The sequence below is a fragment of the Mustelus asterias genome, unplaced genomic scaffold, assembly GCF_964213995.1.
Source record: "Mustelus asterias unplaced genomic scaffold, sMusAst1.hap1.1 HAP1_SCAFFOLD_4351, whole genome shotgun sequence".
Classification (NCBI taxonomy): Eukaryota; Metazoa; Chordata; class Chondrichthyes; order Carcharhiniformes; family Triakidae; genus Mustelus; species Mustelus asterias.
In genome coordinates this window covers 1-19,412 of record NW_027594296.1, presented here as the reverse complement: position 1 = coordinate 19,412, position 19,412 = coordinate 1, and the positions used below count along the sequence as shown (strand labels likewise).

The window sequence follows — 19,412 nt, the reverse complement described above, 5'->3', positions numbered from 1 at the left end:
CCCCCAGGGGAACTAAACTCTGCCTCTTTATTCCCCCCCCCCTCACAGCAGCGGGATGGACAGAATGACAGATGACGCCCTGCGTCTGCACCTACTGAAGCGAGGGCTGGACCGGGCTGAGGAGAGGGAGGACATGGTGACCAAGAGGCTGAAGATGGAGGGACATGAGGCCATGGAGCGGCTGAAGATGCTGGCTCTGCTGAAGCGCAAGGACCTGGCCGGCCCCGAGATGCCGCAGGACCTGGTGGTGAAGTCGGAGCACCCGAAGGTGGGCGAGGAGAAGCTGAACGGCAGCCTCAGGCCCCGGGCAGAAATACGCAGCCTGGGCAAGGCGGGCAAGGAGAACATGGTCGACGAGCCTGTCGACATGACGGCGCACAAGAGGTGGGGGCCGGGCCGCGGAGGGCGGCGTCAGGGGCTGTGTGTGAGTGAGTGTGAGTGCCCTCTGCCCTCCGCCCTCCCTCTCCCCCCTCCCTCTGTCTCCCCCTCCCTCTCTCTCCCCCCTCCCTCTCTCTCCCCCCTCCCTCTCTCTCCCCCCTCCCTCTCTCTCCCCCCTCCCTCTCTCTCCCCCCTCCCTCTCTCTCCCCCCTCCCTCTCTCTCCCCCCTCCCTCTCTCTCCCCCCTCCCTCTCTCTCCCCCCTCCCTCTCTCTCCCCCCTCCCTCTCTCTCCCCCCTCCCTCTCTCTCCCCCTCCCCTCCGCCCTCTCTCTCCCCCTCCCCTCCGCCCTCTCTCTCCCCCTCCCCTCCGCCCTCTCTCTCCCCCTCCCCTCTGCCCTCTCTCTCCCCCTCCCCTCCGCCCTCCGCCCTCTCTCTCCCCCTCCCCTCCGCCCTCTCTCTCCCCCTCCCCTCCGCCCTCTCTCTCCCCCTCTCTCTCCCCCTCCCCTCCGCCCTCTCTCTCCCCCTCCCCTCCGCCCTCTCTCTCCCCCTCCCTCTCTCTCCGCCCTCTCTCTCCCCCTCCCCTCCGCCCTCTCTCTCCCCCTCCCCTCCGCCCTCTCTCTCCCCCTCCCCTCCGCCCTCTCTCTCCCCTCCCCTCCGCCCTCTCTCTCCCCTCCCCTCCGCCCTCTCTCTCCCCCTCCCCTCCGCCCTCTCTCTCCCCCTCCCCTCCGCCCTCTCTCTCCCCCTCCCCTCCGCCCTCTCTCTCCCCCTCCCCTCCGCCCTCTCTCTCCCCCTCCCCTCCGCCCTCTCTCTCCCCCTCCCCTCCGCCCTCTCTCTCCCCCTCCCCTCCGCCCTCTCTCTCCCCCTCCCCTCCGCCCTCTCTCTCCCCCTCCCCTCCGCCCTCTCTCTCCCCCTCCCCTCCGCCCTCTCTCTCCCCCTCCCCTCCGCCCTCTCTCTCCCCCTCCCCTCCGCCCTCTCTCTCCCCCTCCCCTCCGCCCTCTCTCTCCCCCTCCCCTCCGCCCTCTCTCTCCCCTCCCCTCCGCCCTCTCTCTCCCCTCCCCTCCGCCCTCTCTCTCCCCCTCCCCTCCGCCCTCTCTCTCCCCTCCCCTCCCCTCCGCCCTCTCTCTCCCCTCCCCTCCGCCCTCTCTCTCCCTCCTCTCCCTCCGCCCTCTCTCTCCCCTCCCCTCCGCCCTCTCTCTCCCCCCTCCCCTCCGCCCTCTCCCCCCTCCCCTCCGCCCTCTCTCTCCCCCTCCCCTCCGCCCTCTCTCTCCCCTCCCCTCCGCCCTCTCTCTCCCCTCCCCTCCGCCCTCTCTCTCCCCTCCCCTCCGCCCTCTCTCTCCCCTCCCCTCCGCCCTCTCTCCTCCCCTCCCCTCCGCCCTCTCTCTCCCCTCCCCTCCGCCCTGTGTCTCCCCTCCCCTCCGCCCTCTCTCTCCCCTCCCCTCCGCCCTCTCTCTCCCCTCCCCTCCGCCCTCTCCCTCCCCTCCCCTCCGCCCTCTCCCTCCCCTCCCCTCCGCCCTCTCTCTCCCCTCCCCTCCGCCCTCTCTCTCCCCTCCCCTCCGCCCTCTCTCTCCCCTCCCCTCCGCCCTCTCTCTCCCCTCCCCTCCGCCCTCCCTCTCCCCTCCCCTCCGCCCTCTCTCTCCCCTCCCCTCCGCCCTCTCTCTCCCCTCCCCTCCGCCCTCTCTCTCCCCTCCCCTCCGCCCTCTCTCTCCCCTCCCCTCCGCCCTCTCTCTCCCCTCCCCTCCGCCCTCTCTCTCCCCTCCCCTCCGCCCTCTCTCTCCCCCTCCCCTCCGCCCTCTCTCCCCCCTCCCCTCCGCCCTCTCTCCCCCTCCCCTCCGCCCTCTCTCCCCCTCCCCTCCGCCCTCTCTCCCCCCTCCCCTCCGCCCTCTCTCCCCCTCCCCTCCGCCCTCTCTCCCCCCTCCCCTCCGCCCTCTCTCTCCCCTCCCCTCCGCCCTCTCTCCCCCCTCCCCTCCGCCCTCTCTCCCCCCTCCCCTCCGCCCTCTCTCCCCCCTCCCCTCCGCCCTCTCTCCCCCCTCCCCTCCGCCCTCTCTCCCCCCTCCCCTCCGCCCTCTCTCCCCCCTCCCCTCCGCCCTCTCTCCCCCCTCCCCTCCGCCCTCTCTCCCCCCTCCCCTCCGCCCTCTCTCCCCCCCTCCCCTCCGCCCTCTCTCCCCCCTCCCCTCCGCCCTCTCTCCCCCCTCCCCTCCGCCCTCTCTCCCCCCTCCCCTCCGCCCTCTCTCCCCCCTCCCCTCCGCCCTCTCTCCCCCCTCCCCTCCGCCCTCTCTCCCCCCTCCCCTCCGCCCTCTCTCCCCCTCCCCTCCGCCCTCTCTCCCCCCTCCCCTCCGCCCTCTCTCCCCCCTCCCCTCCGCCCTCTCTCCCCCCTCCCCTCCGCCCTCTCTCCCCCCTCCCCTCCGCCCTCTCTCCCCCCTCCCCTCCGCCCTCTCTCCCCCCTCCCCTCCGCCCTCTCTCCCCCCTCCCCTCCGCCCTCTCTCCCCCCTCCCCTCCGCCCTCTCTCCCCCCTCCCCTCCGCCCTCTCTCCCCCCTCCCCTCCGCCCTCTCTCCCCCCTCCCCTCCGCCCTCTCTCCCCCCTCCCCTCCGCCCTCTCTCCCCTCCCCTCCGCCCTCTCTCCCCCCTCCCCTCCGCCCTCTCTCCCCCCTCCCCTCCGCCCTCTCTCCCCCCTCCCCTCCGCCCTCTCTCCCCCCTCCCCTCCGCCCTCTCTCCCCCCTCCCCTCCGCCCTCTCTCCCCCCTCCCCTCCGTTCCCTCCTCCCCCCTCCGCTCGTCTCTCCCCCCTCCCCTCCGCCCTCTCTCCCCCCTCCCCTCCGCCCTCTCTCCCCCCTCCCCTCCGCCCTCTCTCCCCCCTCCCCTCCGCCCTCTCTCCCCCCTCCCCTCCGCCCTCTCTCCCCCCTCCCCTCCGCCCTCTCTCCCCCCTCCCCTCCGCCCTCTCTCCCCCCTCCCCTCCGCCCTCTCTCCCCCCTCCCCTCCGCCCTCTCTCCCCCCTCCCCTCCGCCCTCTCTCCCCCCTCCCCTCCGCCCTCTCTCCCCCCTCCCCTCCGCCCTCTCTCCCCCCTCCCCTCCGCCCTCTCTCCCCCTCCCCTCCGCCCTCTCTCCCCCCTCCCCTCCGCCCTCTCTCCCCCCTCCCCTCCGCCCTCTCTCCCCCCTCCCCTCCGCCCTCTCTCCCCCCCTCCCCTCCGCCCTCTCTCCCCCCTCCCCTCCGCCCTCTCTCCCCCCTCCCCTCCGCCCTCTCTCCCCCCTCCCCTCCGCCCTCTCTCCCCCCTCCCCTCCGCCCTCTCTCCCCCCTCCCCTCCGCCCTCTCTCCCCCCTCCCCTCCGCCCTCTCTCCCCCCTCCCCTCCGCCCTCTCTCCCCCCTCCCCTCCGCCCTCTCTCCCCTCCCCGCCTCCCCTCCGCCCTCTCTCCCCCCTCCCCTCCGCCCTCTCTCCCCCCTCCCCTCCGCCCTCTCTCCCCCCTCCCCTCCGCCCTCTCTCCCCCCTCCCCTCCGCCCTCTCTCCCCCCTCCCCTCCGCCCTCTCTCCCCCCTCCCCTCCGCCCTCTCTCCCCCCTCCCCTCCGCCCTCTCTCCCCCCTCCCCTCCGCCCTCTCTCCCCCCTCCCCTCCGCCCTCTCTCCCCCCTCCCCTCCGCCCTCTCTCCCCCCTCCCCTCCGCCCTCTCTCCCCCCTCCCCTCCGCCCTCTCTCCCCCCTCCCCTCCGCCCTCTCTCCCCCCTCCCCTCCGCCCTCTCTCCCCCCTCCCCTCCGCCCTCTCTCCCCCCTCCCCTCCGCCCTCTCTCCCCCCTCCCCTCCGCCCTCTCTCCCCCCTCCCCTCCGCCCTCTCTCCCCCCTCCCCTCCGCCCTCTCTCCCCCCTCCCCTCCGCCCTCTCTCCCCCCTCCCCTCCGCCCTCTCTCCCCCCTCCCTCCGCCCTCTCTCCCCCCTCCCCGCCGCCCTCTCTCCCCCCTCCCCTCCGCCCTCTCTCCCCCCTCCCCTCCGCCCTCTCTCCCCCCTCCCCTCCGCCCTCTCTCCCCCCTCCCCTCCGCCCTCTCTCCCCCCTCCCCTCCGCCCTCTCTCCCCCCTCCCCTCCGCCCTCTCTCCCCCCTCCCCTCCGCCCTCTCTCCCCCCTCCCCTCCGCCCTCTCTCCCCCCTCCCCTCCGCCCTCTCTCCCCCCTCCCCTCCGCCCTCTCTCCCCCCTCCCCTCCGCCCTCTCTCCCCCCTCCCCTCCGCCCTCTCTCCCCCCTCCCCTCCGCCCTCTCTCCCCCCTCCCCTCCGCCTCTCTCCCCCCTCCCCTCCGCCCTCTCTCCCCCCTCCCCTCCGCCCTCTCTCCCCCCTCCCCTCCGCCCTCTCTCCCCCCTCCCCTCCGCCCTCTCTCTCCCCCCTCCCCTCCGCCCTGTCTCCCCCTTTCCCATTGTGGTGTTAATATTGATTTTCCAGTGGATATATCTGTACTGGAAGCTCTGTCCTGAGACTGTTTACGGATGTGAAGTCCTCTAATTTCCGCTAATGTGGGTGTCACCAGGTCAGAGGTTTATAAATAACCAGGAAGCCAAGTGGGAAGGGAGGAGGGAAGTTGGCCAGAGGTCACGTGGTGATTAGGGAGGTCAGAGGGCTGGGGAAACCTGGAGGTCAACTCATGAACTGCAAGTGGGGCCCAGAGGTGCAAAAGATGGGACAGGCCTTTAGAGAGATCATGTGGTATGTCCTGTCAGCTGTTCGACTGCATGGAGCATCGCCTGACTCTCCTGCCTCGTTACCTACAGGCACGGTGGCACAGTGGTTGGCACTGCTGCCACACAACGCCAGGGACCCGGGTTCGATTCCCGGCTCGGGTTACTGTCTGTGCTGAGTCTGCACGTTCTCCCCGTGTCTGCGTGGGTTTCCTCCGGGTGCTCCGGTTTCCTCCCACAGTCCAAAGATGTGCGGGTTAGGGTGGATTGGCCGCGCTAAATTGCCCCTTAGTGTCAGGGGGACTAGCTAGGGTAAATGCATGGGGTTATGGGGATAGGGGCTGGGTGGGATTGTGGTCGATGGGCCGAATGGCCTCCTTCTGCACTGTAGGATTCTATGATTTAGACGGGCTCGACTGGATCTCAATTTAACGCCCACCAGCCACGTACAGTGAATCCCCGTTGGACTGCGATGGTTGCCTGTGGAGGCCCAGGGAGGAGGGGTTGTGTGTACAGGGCAGGGGGAATGATGCCTGTTTTTATCGCTGTCCCTCGCAGTGACATGGACAGAGAGCGGAGCACCCCCTCGCCGGACATCATCGTGCTGTCTGACAACGAGGCCTCCAGCCCTCGCGCCAATGGCCGCTTCGAGGACCGGATCAAAGTGGCTAACCTGGAGATCTTCAAGGTAAGCGACAGACCCTCGGGGAGGGGGGGGTGGGGGGGCTCCACCTGCCTTCCGCGGGACGTGCCCCCGCTCGGGACACCGACTGCGCTTTGAACAAGGTCCTTTCCGGTTGGACTGGGCAGGACGCTGTACCTGCCACGCCACCATGCTCCCGGCACTCATTGACATGCGGAATGTTCCGGTCCCGATTTTAACCACAGTCACCAAGGCCGGAACCACAGGATGCCGAGGGAAACTCCCCACCCCCCCAACATCACTGTCTCCCTCCCCCACTAGTCCCCACATCACTCTCACCCCATCAGTCCCCTTTCCAGTAGCAGCTGGGGGATCGTTTACACCCACCCACAAGACATAGGAGCAGAAGTCAGCCATTCGGCCCATCCTGCTAGCCCTGTCATTCACTTAGATCTTGACTGATCCTCAATCCCCGCTTTCCCGCCTTATCCCATCACCCTCGATCCCCTCACTGAATAAAAATCTCACTCTGCCTCGAACATACTTAATGACCCAGCCTCTGTAGCTTCCCCAGGGGAGAAATTAACCTCCTCATCTCCGTCTCCAATGGGCGACCCCCTTACTCAGAGATTCAGCCCCTCTGGTCCCAGACTCTCCCACACAAGGGGGGAAAACAACCTCCTTGGCATAGACCCTGTCAGACACCCCCCGAGAATCCGAGATGTCTCAGTACGGTCGCAACAATACCTCACTTTGATACCTCAGTGCGGCACTCCCTCAGCACTGACTCTCCCACAGTGTGGCGCTCCCTCAGCACTGACCCTCCCACAATGTGGCGCTCCCTCAGCACTGACCCTCCCACAGTGCGGCGCTCCCTCAGCACTGACTCTCCCACACTGCGGCGCTCCCTCAGCACTGACCCTCCCACAGTGCGGCGCTCCCTCAGCACTGACCCTCCCACAGTGCGGCGCTCCCTCAGCACTGACCCTCCCACAGTGCGGCGCTCCCTCAGCACTGACTCTCCCACAGTATGGCGCTCCCTCAGCACTGACCCTCCCACAGTGCGGTGCTCCCTCAGCACTGACCCTCCCACAGTGCGGCGCTCCCTCAGCACTGACCCTCCCACAGTGCGGCGCTCCCTCAGCACTGACTCTCCCACAGTGCGGCGCTCCCTCAGCACTGACTCTCCCACAGTGCGGCACTCCCTCAGCACTGACTCTCCCACAGTGTGGCGCTCCCTCAGCACTGACTCTCCCACAGTGTGGCGCTCCCTCAGCACTGACTCTCCCACAGTGCAGCGCTCCCTCAGCACCAACCCTCCCACACTGCGGCGCTCCCTCAGCACTGACCCTCCCACAGTGTGGCGCTCCCTCAGCACTGACCCTCCCACAATGTGGCGCTCCCTCAGCACTGACCCTCCCACAGTGCGGCGCTCCCTCAGCACCGACCCTCCCACAGTGCAGCGCTCCCTCAGCACCGACCCTCCCACACTGCGGCGCTCCCTCAGCACCGACCCTCCCACAGTGCGGCGCTCCCTCACCACTGACCCTCCCACAGTGCGGCGCTCCCTCAGCACTGACCCTCCCACAGTGCGGCGCTCCCTCACCCTTGACCCTTCCACAGTGCGGCACAGTAGCACAGTGGTTAGCACTGCTGCTTCACAGCTCCAGGGTCCCGGGTTCGATTCCCGGCTTGGGTCACTGTCTGTGTAGAGTTTGCACATTCTCCTCGTGTCTGCGTGGGTTTCCTCCGGGTGCTCCGGTTTCTTCCCACAGTCCAAAGATGTGCGGGTTAGGTTGATTGACCAGGTTAAAAATTGCCCCTTAGAGTCCTGAGATGCGTAGGTTAGAGGGATTAGCACGTAAATATGTGGGGGTAGGGCTTGGGTGGGATTGTGGTCGGTGCAGACTCGATGGGCTGAATGGCCTCCTTCTGCACTGTACGGATTCCATGATGAGTGTGGCGCTCCCTCAGCACTGACCCTCCCACAGTGCGGCGCTCCCTCAGCACTGACTCTCCCACACTGCGGCGCTCCCTCAGCACTGACCCTCCCACAGTGCGGCGCTCCCTCAGCACTGACCCTCCCACAGTGCGGCGCTCCCTCAGCACTGACCCTCCCACAGTGCGGCGCTCCCTCAGCACTGACTCTCCCACAGTATGGCGCTCCCTCAGCACTGACCCTCCCACAGTGCGGTGCTCCCTCAGCACTGACCCTCCCACAGTGCGGCGCTCCCTCAGCACTGACCCTCCCACAGTGCGGCGCTCCCTCAGCACTGACTCTCCCACAGTGCGGCGCTCCCTCAGCACTGACTCTCCCACAGTGCGGCACTCCCTCAGCACTGACTCTCCCACAGTGTGGCGCTCCCTCAGCACTGACTCTCCCACAGTGTGGCGCTCCCTCAGCACTGACTCTCCCACAGTGCAGCGCTCCCTCAGCACCAACCCTCCCACACTGCGGCGCTCCCTCAGCACTGACCCTCCCACAGTGTGGCGCTCCCTCAGCACTGACCCTCCCACAATGTGGCGCTCCCTCAGCACTGACCCTCCCACAGTGCGGCGCTCCCTCAGCACTGACCCTCCCACAGTGCAGCGCTCCCTCAGCACCGACCCTCCCACACTGCGGCGCTCCCTCAGCACCGACCCTCCCACAGTGCGGCGCTCCCTCACCACTGACCCTCCCACAGTGCGGCGCTCCCTCAGCACTGACCCTCCCACAGTGCGGCGCTCCCTCACCCTTGACCCTCCCACAGTGCGGCACAGTAGCACAGTGGTTAGCACTGCTGCTTCACAGCTCCAGGGTCCCGGGTTCGATTCCCGGCTTGGGTCACTGTCTGTGTAGAGTTTGCACATTCTCCTCGTGTCTGCGTGGGTTTCCTCCGGGTGCTCCGGTTTCTTCCCACAGTCCAAAGATGTGCGGGTTAGGTTGATTGACCAGGTTAAAAATTGCCCCTTAGAGTCCTGAGATGCGTAGGTTAGAGGGATTAGCACGTAAATATGTGGGGGTAGGGCTTGGGTGGGATTGTGGTCAGTGCAGACTCGATGGGCTGAATGGCCTCCTTCTGCACTGTACGGATTCCATGATGAGTGTGGCGCTCCGTCAGCACTGACCCTCCCACAGTGCGGCGCTCCGTCAGCACTGACCCTCCCACAGTGTGGCGCTCCGTCAGCACTGACCCTCCCACAGTGCGGCGCTCCCTCAGCACTGACCCTCCCACAGTGCGGCGTTCCCTCAGCACTGACCCTCCCACAGTGCGGCGCTCCCTCAGCACTGACCCTCCCACAGTGCGGCGCTCCCTCAACCCTGACCCTCCGGCAGTGCCGCGCTCCTCCAGCACTGACCCTCCCACAGTGCGGCGCTCCCTCAGCACTGACCCTCCCACAGTGCGGCGCTCCCTCAACCCTGACCCTCCGGCAGTGCCGCGCTCCTCCAGCACTGACCCTCCCACAGTGCGGCGCTCCCTCAGCACTGACCCTCCCACAGTGCGACGCTCCCTCAGCACTGACCCTCCCACAGTGCGGCGCTCCCTCAGCACTGACTCCCCCACAGTGCGGAGTGAGTTACAGGATTGTTCTTGGACTTCAATCAGTCCCCGTGTGTGGGGTAGGTACACCCACAGTGCTGTTAGGGAGGGAGTTCCAGGATTTTGACCCCAGCCACAGTGAAGGAGCGGCTGATATATTTCCAAATCGGGATGGTGAGAGACTCGGAGGGGGAACTTGCAGGTGGGGGTGTTCCCCATGTGTCTGCTGCCCCCCCCCTTGTCCTTCTAGATGGTAGAGGTGGCCGGTTTGGAAGGTGCTGTGGAAGGAGCCTTGGCGAGTCGCTGCCCTCAGGTGACCTGTGTCTTTTCTCCGTCCGCAGGGGAAGGGCCCGGAGGAGCGCCAGATGATTATTAAGCAGCTTCGAGATGAGCTGAGGCTGGAAGAGGCCCGGCTGGTGCTGCTAAAGAAACTCCGACAGAGCCAGATACAGAAAGAGAACGTGGTGCAGAAGGTGAGTCCCGAATCCCATGTATCACATGTATTGGGATACAATGAAAAGTATTGTTTCTTGTGCGCTATACAGACAAAGCATACCGTTCATAGAGAAGGAAAGGAGAGGGTGCAGAATGTAGTGTCACAGTCACAGCTAGGGTGCAGAGAAAGATCAGCTTAGTGCGAGGTAGGTCCATTCAAAAGTCTGACAGCAGCAGGGAAGAAGCTGCTCTTGAGTCGGTTGGTACGTGACCTCAGACTTTTGTATCTTTTTCCCGACGGATGAAGGTGGAAGAGAGAATGTCCGGGGTGCGTGGGGTGTCCTTGATTATGCTGGCTGCTTTTCCCGAGGCAGCGGGAAGTGTAGACGGAGTCAGTAGATGGGAGGCTGGTTTGCGTGATGGATTGGGCTACATTCATGACCTTTTGTAGTTCCTTGCGGTCTTGGGCAGAGCAGGAGCCCATACCAAGCTGTGACACAACCAGAAAGGATGCTTTCTATGGTGCGACTGTAACAGTTGGTGAGAGTCGTAGCGGACATGCCAAATGTCCTGTCAGAGCGAGGCTGGGCGCAGGAAAGATGGAGGCCCCGCGTCCTGGCTACCTTCTGTGCCATCGCGCCAAACCGAGGCACGGGCAGGGTTCCGCCAATAACGGCGGCTCGTGCCCAAGGACCCCGAGCCGCTGCCAATGTTCGAGCAATGGTAGAGCTGGCCTGCCCAACGCGGAAAGATGCTGTCCCTCCAGCATCCACTGAGGCCCGTGGGAACTCTGCCACGGGAGCAGGCCGGAGAGGTCAGAGTGGAGGGTTAAAATGGCCGGGGATAGAACATAGAAAAACTACAGCACAAACAGGCCATTCGGCCCACAAGTTGCGCCGAACATGTCCCTACCTACTAGGCTTACCTATAACCCTCTATCTTACTAACCTCCATGAACTTATCCAAACGTCTCTTAAAATACCCTATCGAATTCGCCTCCACCACCACTACCGGCAGCCGATTCCATGCACCCACCACCCTCTGAGTGAAAAACTTACTCCTAACATCTCCTCTGTACCTCCTTTTGAATGGACCTCCTCTGCGACACGGTAGCACAGTGGTTAGCACTGCTGCTTCACAGCTCCAGGGACCTGGGTTCGATTCCCGGCTTGGGTCACTGTCTGTGTGGAGTTTGCACATTCTCCTCGTGTCTGCGTGGGTTTCCTCCGGGTGCTCCGGTTTCCTCCCACAGTCCAAAGATGTGCGGGTTAGGTTGATTGGCCATGCTAAATTACCCCTTAGTGTTCTGAGATGCGTAGGTTAGAGGGATTAGTGGGTTAAAATATGTAGGGATATGGAGGTAGGGCCTGGGTGGGATTGTGGTCGGTGCAGACTCGATGGGCCGAATGGCCTCTTTCTGTACTGTAGGAATTTTATTCTATTCTATTTACCTACTCCCCAGCACCCTGAACCTGTGACCTCTTGTGGCAACCATTTCAGCCCTGGGTCAAAGCCTCTGAGAATCCACTCTTATCAATACCTCTCAACATCTTATACACCCCTATCAGGTCACCTCTCATCCTTCGCCTCTCCAAGGAGAAAAGACCTAGCTCCCTCAACCTATCCTCATAAGGCATGCCACCTAATCCAGGCAACATCCTTGTAAATCTCCTCTGCACCCTTTCTATGGCTTCCACATCCTTTCTGTAATGAGGCGACCAGAACTGGGCACAATACTCCAGGTGGGGTCTGACCAGGGTCCTATACAGCTGCAGCATTATCTCCCGATTTCTCAACTCAATTCCTGTATTGATGAAGGCCAGCATTCCATAAGCCCTCTTAATTACAGCCTCTACCTGTGACGCTGCTTTGAGCGTCCTATGAACCTGGACCCCAAGATCCCTCTGTTCTTCCACACTGCCAAGCGTCTTATCCTTAATATTATATTCTTTCATCCTATTCGACCTGCCAAAATGAACCACTACACACTTATCTGGGTTGAAGTCCATCAGCCACATCTCCATCCAGTCTTGCATCTTATCTATATCTCGTTGCAACTGCTGACATCCCTCTACACTAACCACAACACCACCAACCTTTGTGTCATCAGCAAACTTGCCAACCCATCCTTTCACTTCCTCATCCAGGTCATTTATGAAAATCACAAAGAGCCAGGGTCCCAGAACAGATCCCTGGGGCACTCCACTGGTGACCAACCTCCATGCTGAAAAAGACCCATTCTACAACCACTCTTTGCCTTCTGTGGGCAAGCCAGTTCTGAATCCACAAAGCAATGTCCCCTTGTATCCCATGCCCCTTCACTTTCTCAATAAGCCTTGCATGGGGCACCTTATCAAACACCTTGCTGAAATCCATATAAACTACATCTACCGCTCTTCCCTCGTCTATGTGTCTAGTTACATCTTCAAAAAATTCAATTAGGCTCGTAAGGCATGATCTGACTTGGACAAAGCCGTGCTGGCTATTTCTGATCATACTATTCCTCTCCTGATGTTCATAAATCCTGCCTCTCAGGATCTTCTCCATCAACTTACCAACCACTGAGGTTAGACTCACTGGTCTATAATTTCCTGGGCTATCTCTTCTCCCTTTCTTGAATAACGGAACCACATCCGCAATCCTCCAATACTTCGGAACCTCTCCCGTCTCCATTGACGACGCAAAGATCATCGCCAGAGGCTCAGCAATCTCTTCCCTCGCCTCCCACAGTAACCTGGGGTACATCCCATCCGGTCCCGGCGATTTATCTAACTTGATGCTTTTCAAAAGCTCCAATACATCCTCTTTCCTAATGTCCACATGCTCAATCTTCTCAGTCCACTGCAAGTCTGCACTGCAACTACCAAGATCCCTTTCCACTGTGAATACTGAAGTAAAATATTCATCGAGTACCTCTGCTATTTCTACCGGTTCTATACAGACTTTCCCACCGTCACATTTGATAGGTCCTACTCCTTCACATCTTATCTTGCTCTTAACATACTTGTAGAATGCCTTGGGGTTTTCCTTTATCCTGTCTGCCAAGGCCTTCTCATGACCCCTTCTTGCTCTTCTAATTTCCCCCTTTAAATTCCTTCCTATGAGTCGTATACTCTTCTAGATTTCTAACACTACCTAGCTCCCTGAACCTTTTGTAGGCTTCTCTTTTCTTCTTGACTAAGTTCGTTACAGCTTTCGTGCACCATGGCTCCTGTAACCTACCAGAACACCCCTGTCTCATTGGAACGTTGCTGTGCAGAGCTCCAGACAAATTTTCCTTGAAAATTTGCCACATTTCTTCCAAAACTCCTTCCAATTTATGTCTCTAATTTCCTGCCTGATAGCCTCATAATTGCCCTTACTCCAAATAAACACTTTCCTAGATCGGCTGATCCTATCTCTCTCCAATGCTAATGTAAAGGAGATAGAGTTACGATCACTATCCCCAAAATGCTCTCCCACTGAGAGATCTGCCACCTGCCCAGGTTCATTCCCTAATACCAAATCAAGTACAGCCTCTCCTCTTGTAGGCTTATCCACATACTGTGTCAGGAAGCCCTCCTGAATGGGTGACCCTAAGACATAGGAGCAGAATTTAGGCCACTCGGCCCATCGAGTCTGCTCCGCCCTACAATTGTGGCTGATATTTTTCTCATCCCTGAAGCTCGGACTGAATGGAGGCCTTCTGCAAAGCAGTGACCCAGGTTGCGTTTGATCTCCCCCAAGGGTGAGACCACCACGTGGCGAGTAAACAATTGTCAGAGGCCAAAAATGTAGAAGGAATTGCAAGGAAGTGGCTTTGATGCTCGGAAGGAGTGTCGAGTCTAAAGTTTGGTGCGGCACAAAAAAATAGTAGCACACAGAGGGATCTAGGCGTGCAGATCCACAGTTCCCTGAAGGTGGCAATTCAGGTGGACAAGGTGGTCAAGAAGGCAGGCCGGCACGGTAGCACAGTGGGTTAGCGCTGCTGCCTCACAGTGCCAGGGACCCAGGTTCGATTCCCGGCTCGGGTCACTGTCTGTGCGGAGTCTGCACGTTCTCCCCATGTCAGTGTGGGTTTCCTCCGGGTGCTCCGGTTTCCTCCCATAGTCCAAAAGATGTGCGGGTTAGGTGGATTGGCCGTGCCAAATTGCCCCTTAGTGTCCAAAGATGTGTAGGTTAGGGGGATTGGCCGTGCTAAATTGTTCCTTTGTGTCCCAGGATGCATAGGTTAGAGGGATTAGTGGGGTAAATATGTGGGGTTACGGGGATATGGCCTGGGTGGGATTTCTGGGAAATCCCATCTAGTTTCCTTTGGTTTTTCCAGTGCAGACTCGATGGGCCGAATGGCCTCCTTCTGCACTGTAGGGATTGTATGATTCTAAGGTGTAAGGCATGCTGGCCTTCATCGGTCGGGGCATTGAGTTTAGGAATTGGAAAATCATGTTGCAGCTGTATAAAGCTTTGGTTAGGCCGCATTTGGAGTATTGTGTACAATTCTGGTCGCCACACTACCGGAAGGATGTTGATGCATTGGAAAGGGTGCAGAAGAGATTTACCAGGATGTTGCCTGGTTTGGAGGACATGGACTATGAAGAAAGGTTGAACAAACTTGGATTGTTTTCATTGGAGCGTCGGGGGATGAGGGGGGGAACCTGATAGAGGTTTAGAAGATTATGACAGGCTTGGAGAGAGTGGATAGTTAGTCTTTTTCCCAGGGTCGAAGGGCCAATGACTCGGGGGCATAGGTTGAGAGTGAGGGGGGAAAGTTGAAGAGAGACGTAAGGGACAAGTTTTCCACAGAGAGGGTGGCGAATGCCTGGAACCCGCTGCCGGAGGAGGCGGTGGAAGCAGATTCTGTAACAGCGTTCAACAGGCATCTGGATAGATACATGAATAGATTTTGATTTGATTTATTATTGTCACGTATTGGGATGCAGTGAAAAGTATTGTTTCTTGCGCGCTGTACAGACAAAGCATACCGTTCATAGAGAAGGAAACGAGAGCGTGCAGAATGTAGTGTTACAGTCATAGCTAGGGTGTAGAGAAAGATCAACTTAATGTGAGGTAGGTCCATTCAAAAGTCTGATGGCAGCAGGGAAGAAACTGTTCTTGAGTTGGTTGGTGCGTTTTTCCCAACGGAAGAAGGTGGAAGAGAGAATGTCCGGGGTGCGTGGGGTCCTTGATTCTGCTGGCTGTTTTTCCCCGAGGCACCGGGAAGTGTAGACGGAGTCAATGGATGGGAGGCTGGTTTGCGCGATGGGATTGGACTACATACACGACCTTTTGTAGTTTCTTGCGGTTTTGGGCAGAGCAGGAGCCAAACCAAGCTGTAATAGAACATAGAACAGTACAGCACAGAACAGGCCCTTCGGCCCACGATGTTGTGCCGAGCTTTGTCTGAAACCCAGACCAAGCTATTTCCTCCCTGTCATCCCGAAGTACTCCATGTTGCCTATCCAATAGCTTCTTAAATGTTCCTAAAGTTTCTGACTCCACTATCCCTGCAGGCAGTCCATTCCACACCCCAACCACTCTCTGAGTAAAAAACCTACCTCGGACATCCTTCCTATATCTCCCACCATGAACCCTATAGTTATGCCCCTAGTTACCGCTCCATTCACCCGAGGAAATAGTCTTTGAACGTTCACTCTATCTATCCCCCTCATCATCTTATAAACCTCTATCAAGTCTCCTCTCAACCTCCTCCGCTCCAAAGAGAAAAGCCCAAGTTCCCTCGACCTTTCCTCATAAGACCTACCCTCCAAACCAGGCAGCATCCTGGTAAATCTCCTTTGCATTCTGTCCAGTGTCTCCACATCCTTCTTATAGTGAGGTGACCAGAACTGCACACAATATTCCAAATGTGGTCTCACCAAGGTCCTGTACAGTTGCAGCATAACCCCACGGCTCTTAAACTCAAACCCCCTGTTAATGAACGCCAACACACTATAGGCCTTCTTCACGGCTCTATCCACTTGAGTGGCAACCTTCAGAGATCTGTGGATATGAACCCCAAGATCTCTCTGTTCCTCCACATTCTTCAGAATGTAATACAACCGGAAAGAATGCTTTCCATGGTGTAAAAGTGTAAACAGAGCGGGAATAAGATTATTAGCATCGAGATTGCAGAGATTGAGATGAGAGAAGGGATCGGAAGGTGGCGATAGAGGAATGTCTTCATTGCCTGCAACAAGTGATGTTGACCTGCTCCCTGTGTGGTTAACCACTCGCCTCCTGTCTTTCTGCTTTCCCCCCCTCCCCAGGTTCCTGTCGTGCAGAATGCACCATCGGTTGTGCAGCCATCACTGGCCCAAGGCGGCCAACAGATGCTGCCTAAACCACCCTCGCGGCCCATCTCTCAGGTATTGGATCCCCAGAACCTGCGAGGCGCTCAGGTGAGTGCGAGTCAGAGAGCCGTTCCCCCCCCAACCCGTGCGGAGGGGAGGGACTGTCACCCCCATCGAGAGGTAGTGTGAGAGCGCAGGGTTTGTCACTGGCGAGGCCGCTCTTCTCATCGGGATTGGGGCGGGGGGAGCGCAGGGTGCTGAAGGATTACATTGCTCCTCTTCCCGGTAACTCCACCCTCACATTCCGAGTGTGTTTCACTGCGGCATTCCCACTCGGCGAGGTGCCGCCACTTAGCCCAAATGATACAGCTCAGGGACAGCCCAACTACTACGACGTAGGATCGGGAGGAGGCCGTTCGGCCCATCCAGCCTGTGCTGCCGTTCATTATGATCATGGCAGATCATCCACCCCCAACATCATTGTTTTCCCGCTGTTCCCGCATCCCTCTGTCATCGTCTCCAGGCATCCATCGATCTCTGCCCTCGGCACACTCAATGACGGAGCTGCCACAGCTCTCGGGGTGGGGCGGGCTGGGAGGAATCCTGCCCCCGACCCTAACATTAATAGAACGATCCCACAATCAGTCTGATTACCTCCATTAGCTCCCACCTCAGCGCTCTCTCGCCCATCCCGTGGCCCCCTCGCCCATCCCGTGGCCCCCTCGCCCATCCTATGGCCCCCTCGCCCATCCTGTGGCCCCCCTTGCCCAGCCTGGTCCCCCCTCGCCCAGCCTGTGTCCCCCCTTGCCCAGCCCGGGGCCCCCCTCGCCCAGCCTGTGTCCCCCCTCGCCCAGCCCGGGGCCCCCCTCGCCCAGCCTGTGTCCCCCCTCGCCCAGCCCGGGGCCCCCCTCGCCCAGCCCGGGGCCCCCCTTGCCCAGCCTGGGCCCCCCTTGCCCAGCCCGGGGCCCCCCTCGCCCAGCCCGGGGCCCCCCTCGCCCAGCCCGGGGCCCCCCTCGCCCAGCCCGGGGCCCCCCTCGCCCAGCCCGGGGCCCCCCTCGCCCAGCCCGGGGCCCCCCTCGCCCAGCCCGGGGCCCCCCTCGCCCAGCCCGGGGCCCCCCTCGCCCAGCCCGGGGCCCCCCTCGCCCAGCCCGTGGCCCCCCCTCGCCCAGCCCGGGGCCCCCCTCGCCCAGCCCGGGGCCCCCCTCGCCCAGCCCGGGGCCCCCCTCGCCCAGCCCGGGGCCCCCCTCGCCCAGCCCGGGGCCCCCCTCGCCCAGCCCGGGGCCCCCCTCGCCCAGCCCGGGGCCCCCCTCGCCCAGCCCGGGGCCCCCCTCGCCCAGCCCGGGGCCCCCCTCGCCCAGCCCGGGGCCCCCCTCGCCCAGCCCGGGGCCCCCCTCACCCAGCCCGGGGGCCCTTCCTGTGCCCCTCGCCCAGCATGCCTCCCGCCCCCTCTGCCTGTCCCTCCCGCAGGTGAGCTGGGATTTGTGAGCCAGTTTCCTCTTGCACAGACAGTCACTCATGCGCAGATAGGAGGCCCAGGAGGCCCTCCCCACTCTGTCCTGGGGCCGGACTCCCCGCTCTGTCCTGGGGCCGGACTCCCCGCTCTGTCCTGGGGCCGGACTCCCCGCTCTGTCCTGGGGCCGGACTCCCCGCTCTGTCCTGGGGCCGGACTCCCCGCTCTGTCCTGGGGCCGGACTCCCCGCTCTGTCCTGGGGCCGGACTCCCCGCTCTGTCCTGGGGCCGGACTCCCCGCTCTGTCCTGGGGCCGGACTCCCCGCTCTGTCCTGGGGCCGGACTCCCCGCTCTGTCCTGGGGCTGGACTCCCCGCTCTGTCCTGGGGCCGGACTCCCCGCTCTGTCCTGGGGCCGGACTCCCCGCTCTGTCCTGGGGCCGGACTCCCCGCTCTGTCCTGGGGCCCGGACTCCCCGCTCTGTCCTGGGGCCGGACTCCCCGCTCTGTCCTGGGGCCGGACTCCCCGCTCTGTCCTGGGGCCGGACTCCCCGCTCTGACCTGGGGCCGGACTCCCCGCTCTGTCCTGGGGCCGGACTCCCCGCTCTGTCCTGGGGCCCGGACTCCCCACTCTGTCCTGGGGCCGGACTCCCCGCTCTGTCCTGGGGCCGGACTCCCCGCTCTGTCCTGGGGCCGGACTCCCCGCTCTGTCCTGGGGCCGGACTCCCCGCTCTGTCCTGGGGCCGGACTCCCCGCTCTGTCCTGGGGCCGGGATGGAGATGGCTGGATTCTGTAATGACGCTGGCTCTTCTTTTCACGAGCAGGGTCACCCAGTTATCCGGTCGGTGCCGAACAGCACATTGCCGCAGCTCCTCATGTCCCAGCGAGTAATCGCCCCCAGTCCCGCTCAGATGCAGAACATGAGGCTCGGCAAACCAGCTCTGATCCACAGCCCCGTCTCCAATCAGAATCCAGCCGGCTCCTACCAGAAGGTGAGTGATAGATTGTCTCCGCGTCTGCCTGCCTCCGCGTCTGCCTGCCTCCCCGTCTGCCTGCCTCCCCGTCTGCCTGCCTCCCCGTCTGCCTGCCTCCCCGTCTGCCTGCCTCCCCGTCTGCCTGCCTCCCCGTCTGCCTGCCTCCCCGTCTGCCTGCCTCCCCGTCTGCCTGCCTCCCCGTCTGCCTGCCTCCCCGTCTGCCTGCCTCCCCGTCTGCCTGCCTCCCCGTCTGCCTGCCTCCCCGTCTGCCTGCCTCCCCGTCTGCCTGCCTCCCCGTCTGCCTGCCTCCCCGTCTGCCTGCCTCCCCGTCTGCCTGCCTCCCCGTCTGCCTGCCTCCCCGTCTGCCTGCCTCCCCGTCTGCCTGCCTCCCCGTCTGCCTGCCTCCCCGTCTGCTGCTGCCTCCCCGTCTGCCTGCCTCCCCGTCTGCCTGCCTCCCCGTCTGCCTGCCTCCCCGTCTGCCTGCCTCCCCGTCTGCCTGCCTCCCCGTCTGCCTGCCTCCCCGTCTGCCTGCCTCCCCGTCTGCCTGCCTCCCCGTCTGCCTGCCTCCCCGTCTGCCTGCCTCCCCGTCTGCCTGCCTCCCCGTCTGCCTGCCTCCCCGTCTGCCTGCCTCCCCGTCTGCCTGCCTCCCCGTCTGCCTGCCTCCCCGTCTGCCTGCCTCCCCGTCTGCCTGCCTCCCCGTCTGCCTGCCTCCCCGTCTGCCTGCCTCCCCGTCTGCCTGCCTCCCCGTCTGCCTGCCTCCCCGTCTGCCTGCCTCCCCGTCTGCCTGCCTCCCCGTCCGCCTGCCTCCCCGTCCGCCTGCCTCCCCGTCCGCCTGCCTCCCCGTCCGCCTGCCTCCCCGTCCGCCTGCCTCCCCGTCTGCCTGCCTCCCCGTCCGCCTGCCTCCCCGTCCGCCTGCCTCCCCGTCCGCCTGCCTCCCCGTCCGCCTGCCTCCCCGTCCGCCTGCCTCCCCGTCTGCCTGCCTCCCCGTCTGCCTGCCTCCCCGTCCGCCTGCCTCCCCGTCCGCCTGCCTCCCCGTCCGCCTGCCTCCCCGTCCGCCTGCCTCCCCTCCCTGCCCCCGTCCGCCTGCCTCCCCGTCCGCCTGCCTCC

At 63.0% G+C, this 19,412-nt stretch overlaps 1 protein-coding gene across 1 annotated transcript; it reads left to right on the top strand.

Moving 5' to 3' along the window:
* Nucleotides 1–51: 51 nt before the first annotated feature.
* On the top strand, nucleotides 52–18,327 carry LOC144491065 (transcriptional repressor p66-beta-like; the record flags this gene model as incomplete). Its single annotated transcript, XM_078208747.1, has 5 exons — nucleotides 52–384; nucleotides 5,576–5,705; nucleotides 9,523–9,654; nucleotides 15,862–15,993; nucleotides 18,156–18,327. Coding segments are annotated over exons 1-5 (895 nt in total), but the record flags the coding sequence as incomplete, so codon positions are not given.
* Nucleotides 18,328–19,412: the final 1,085 nt, after the last annotated feature.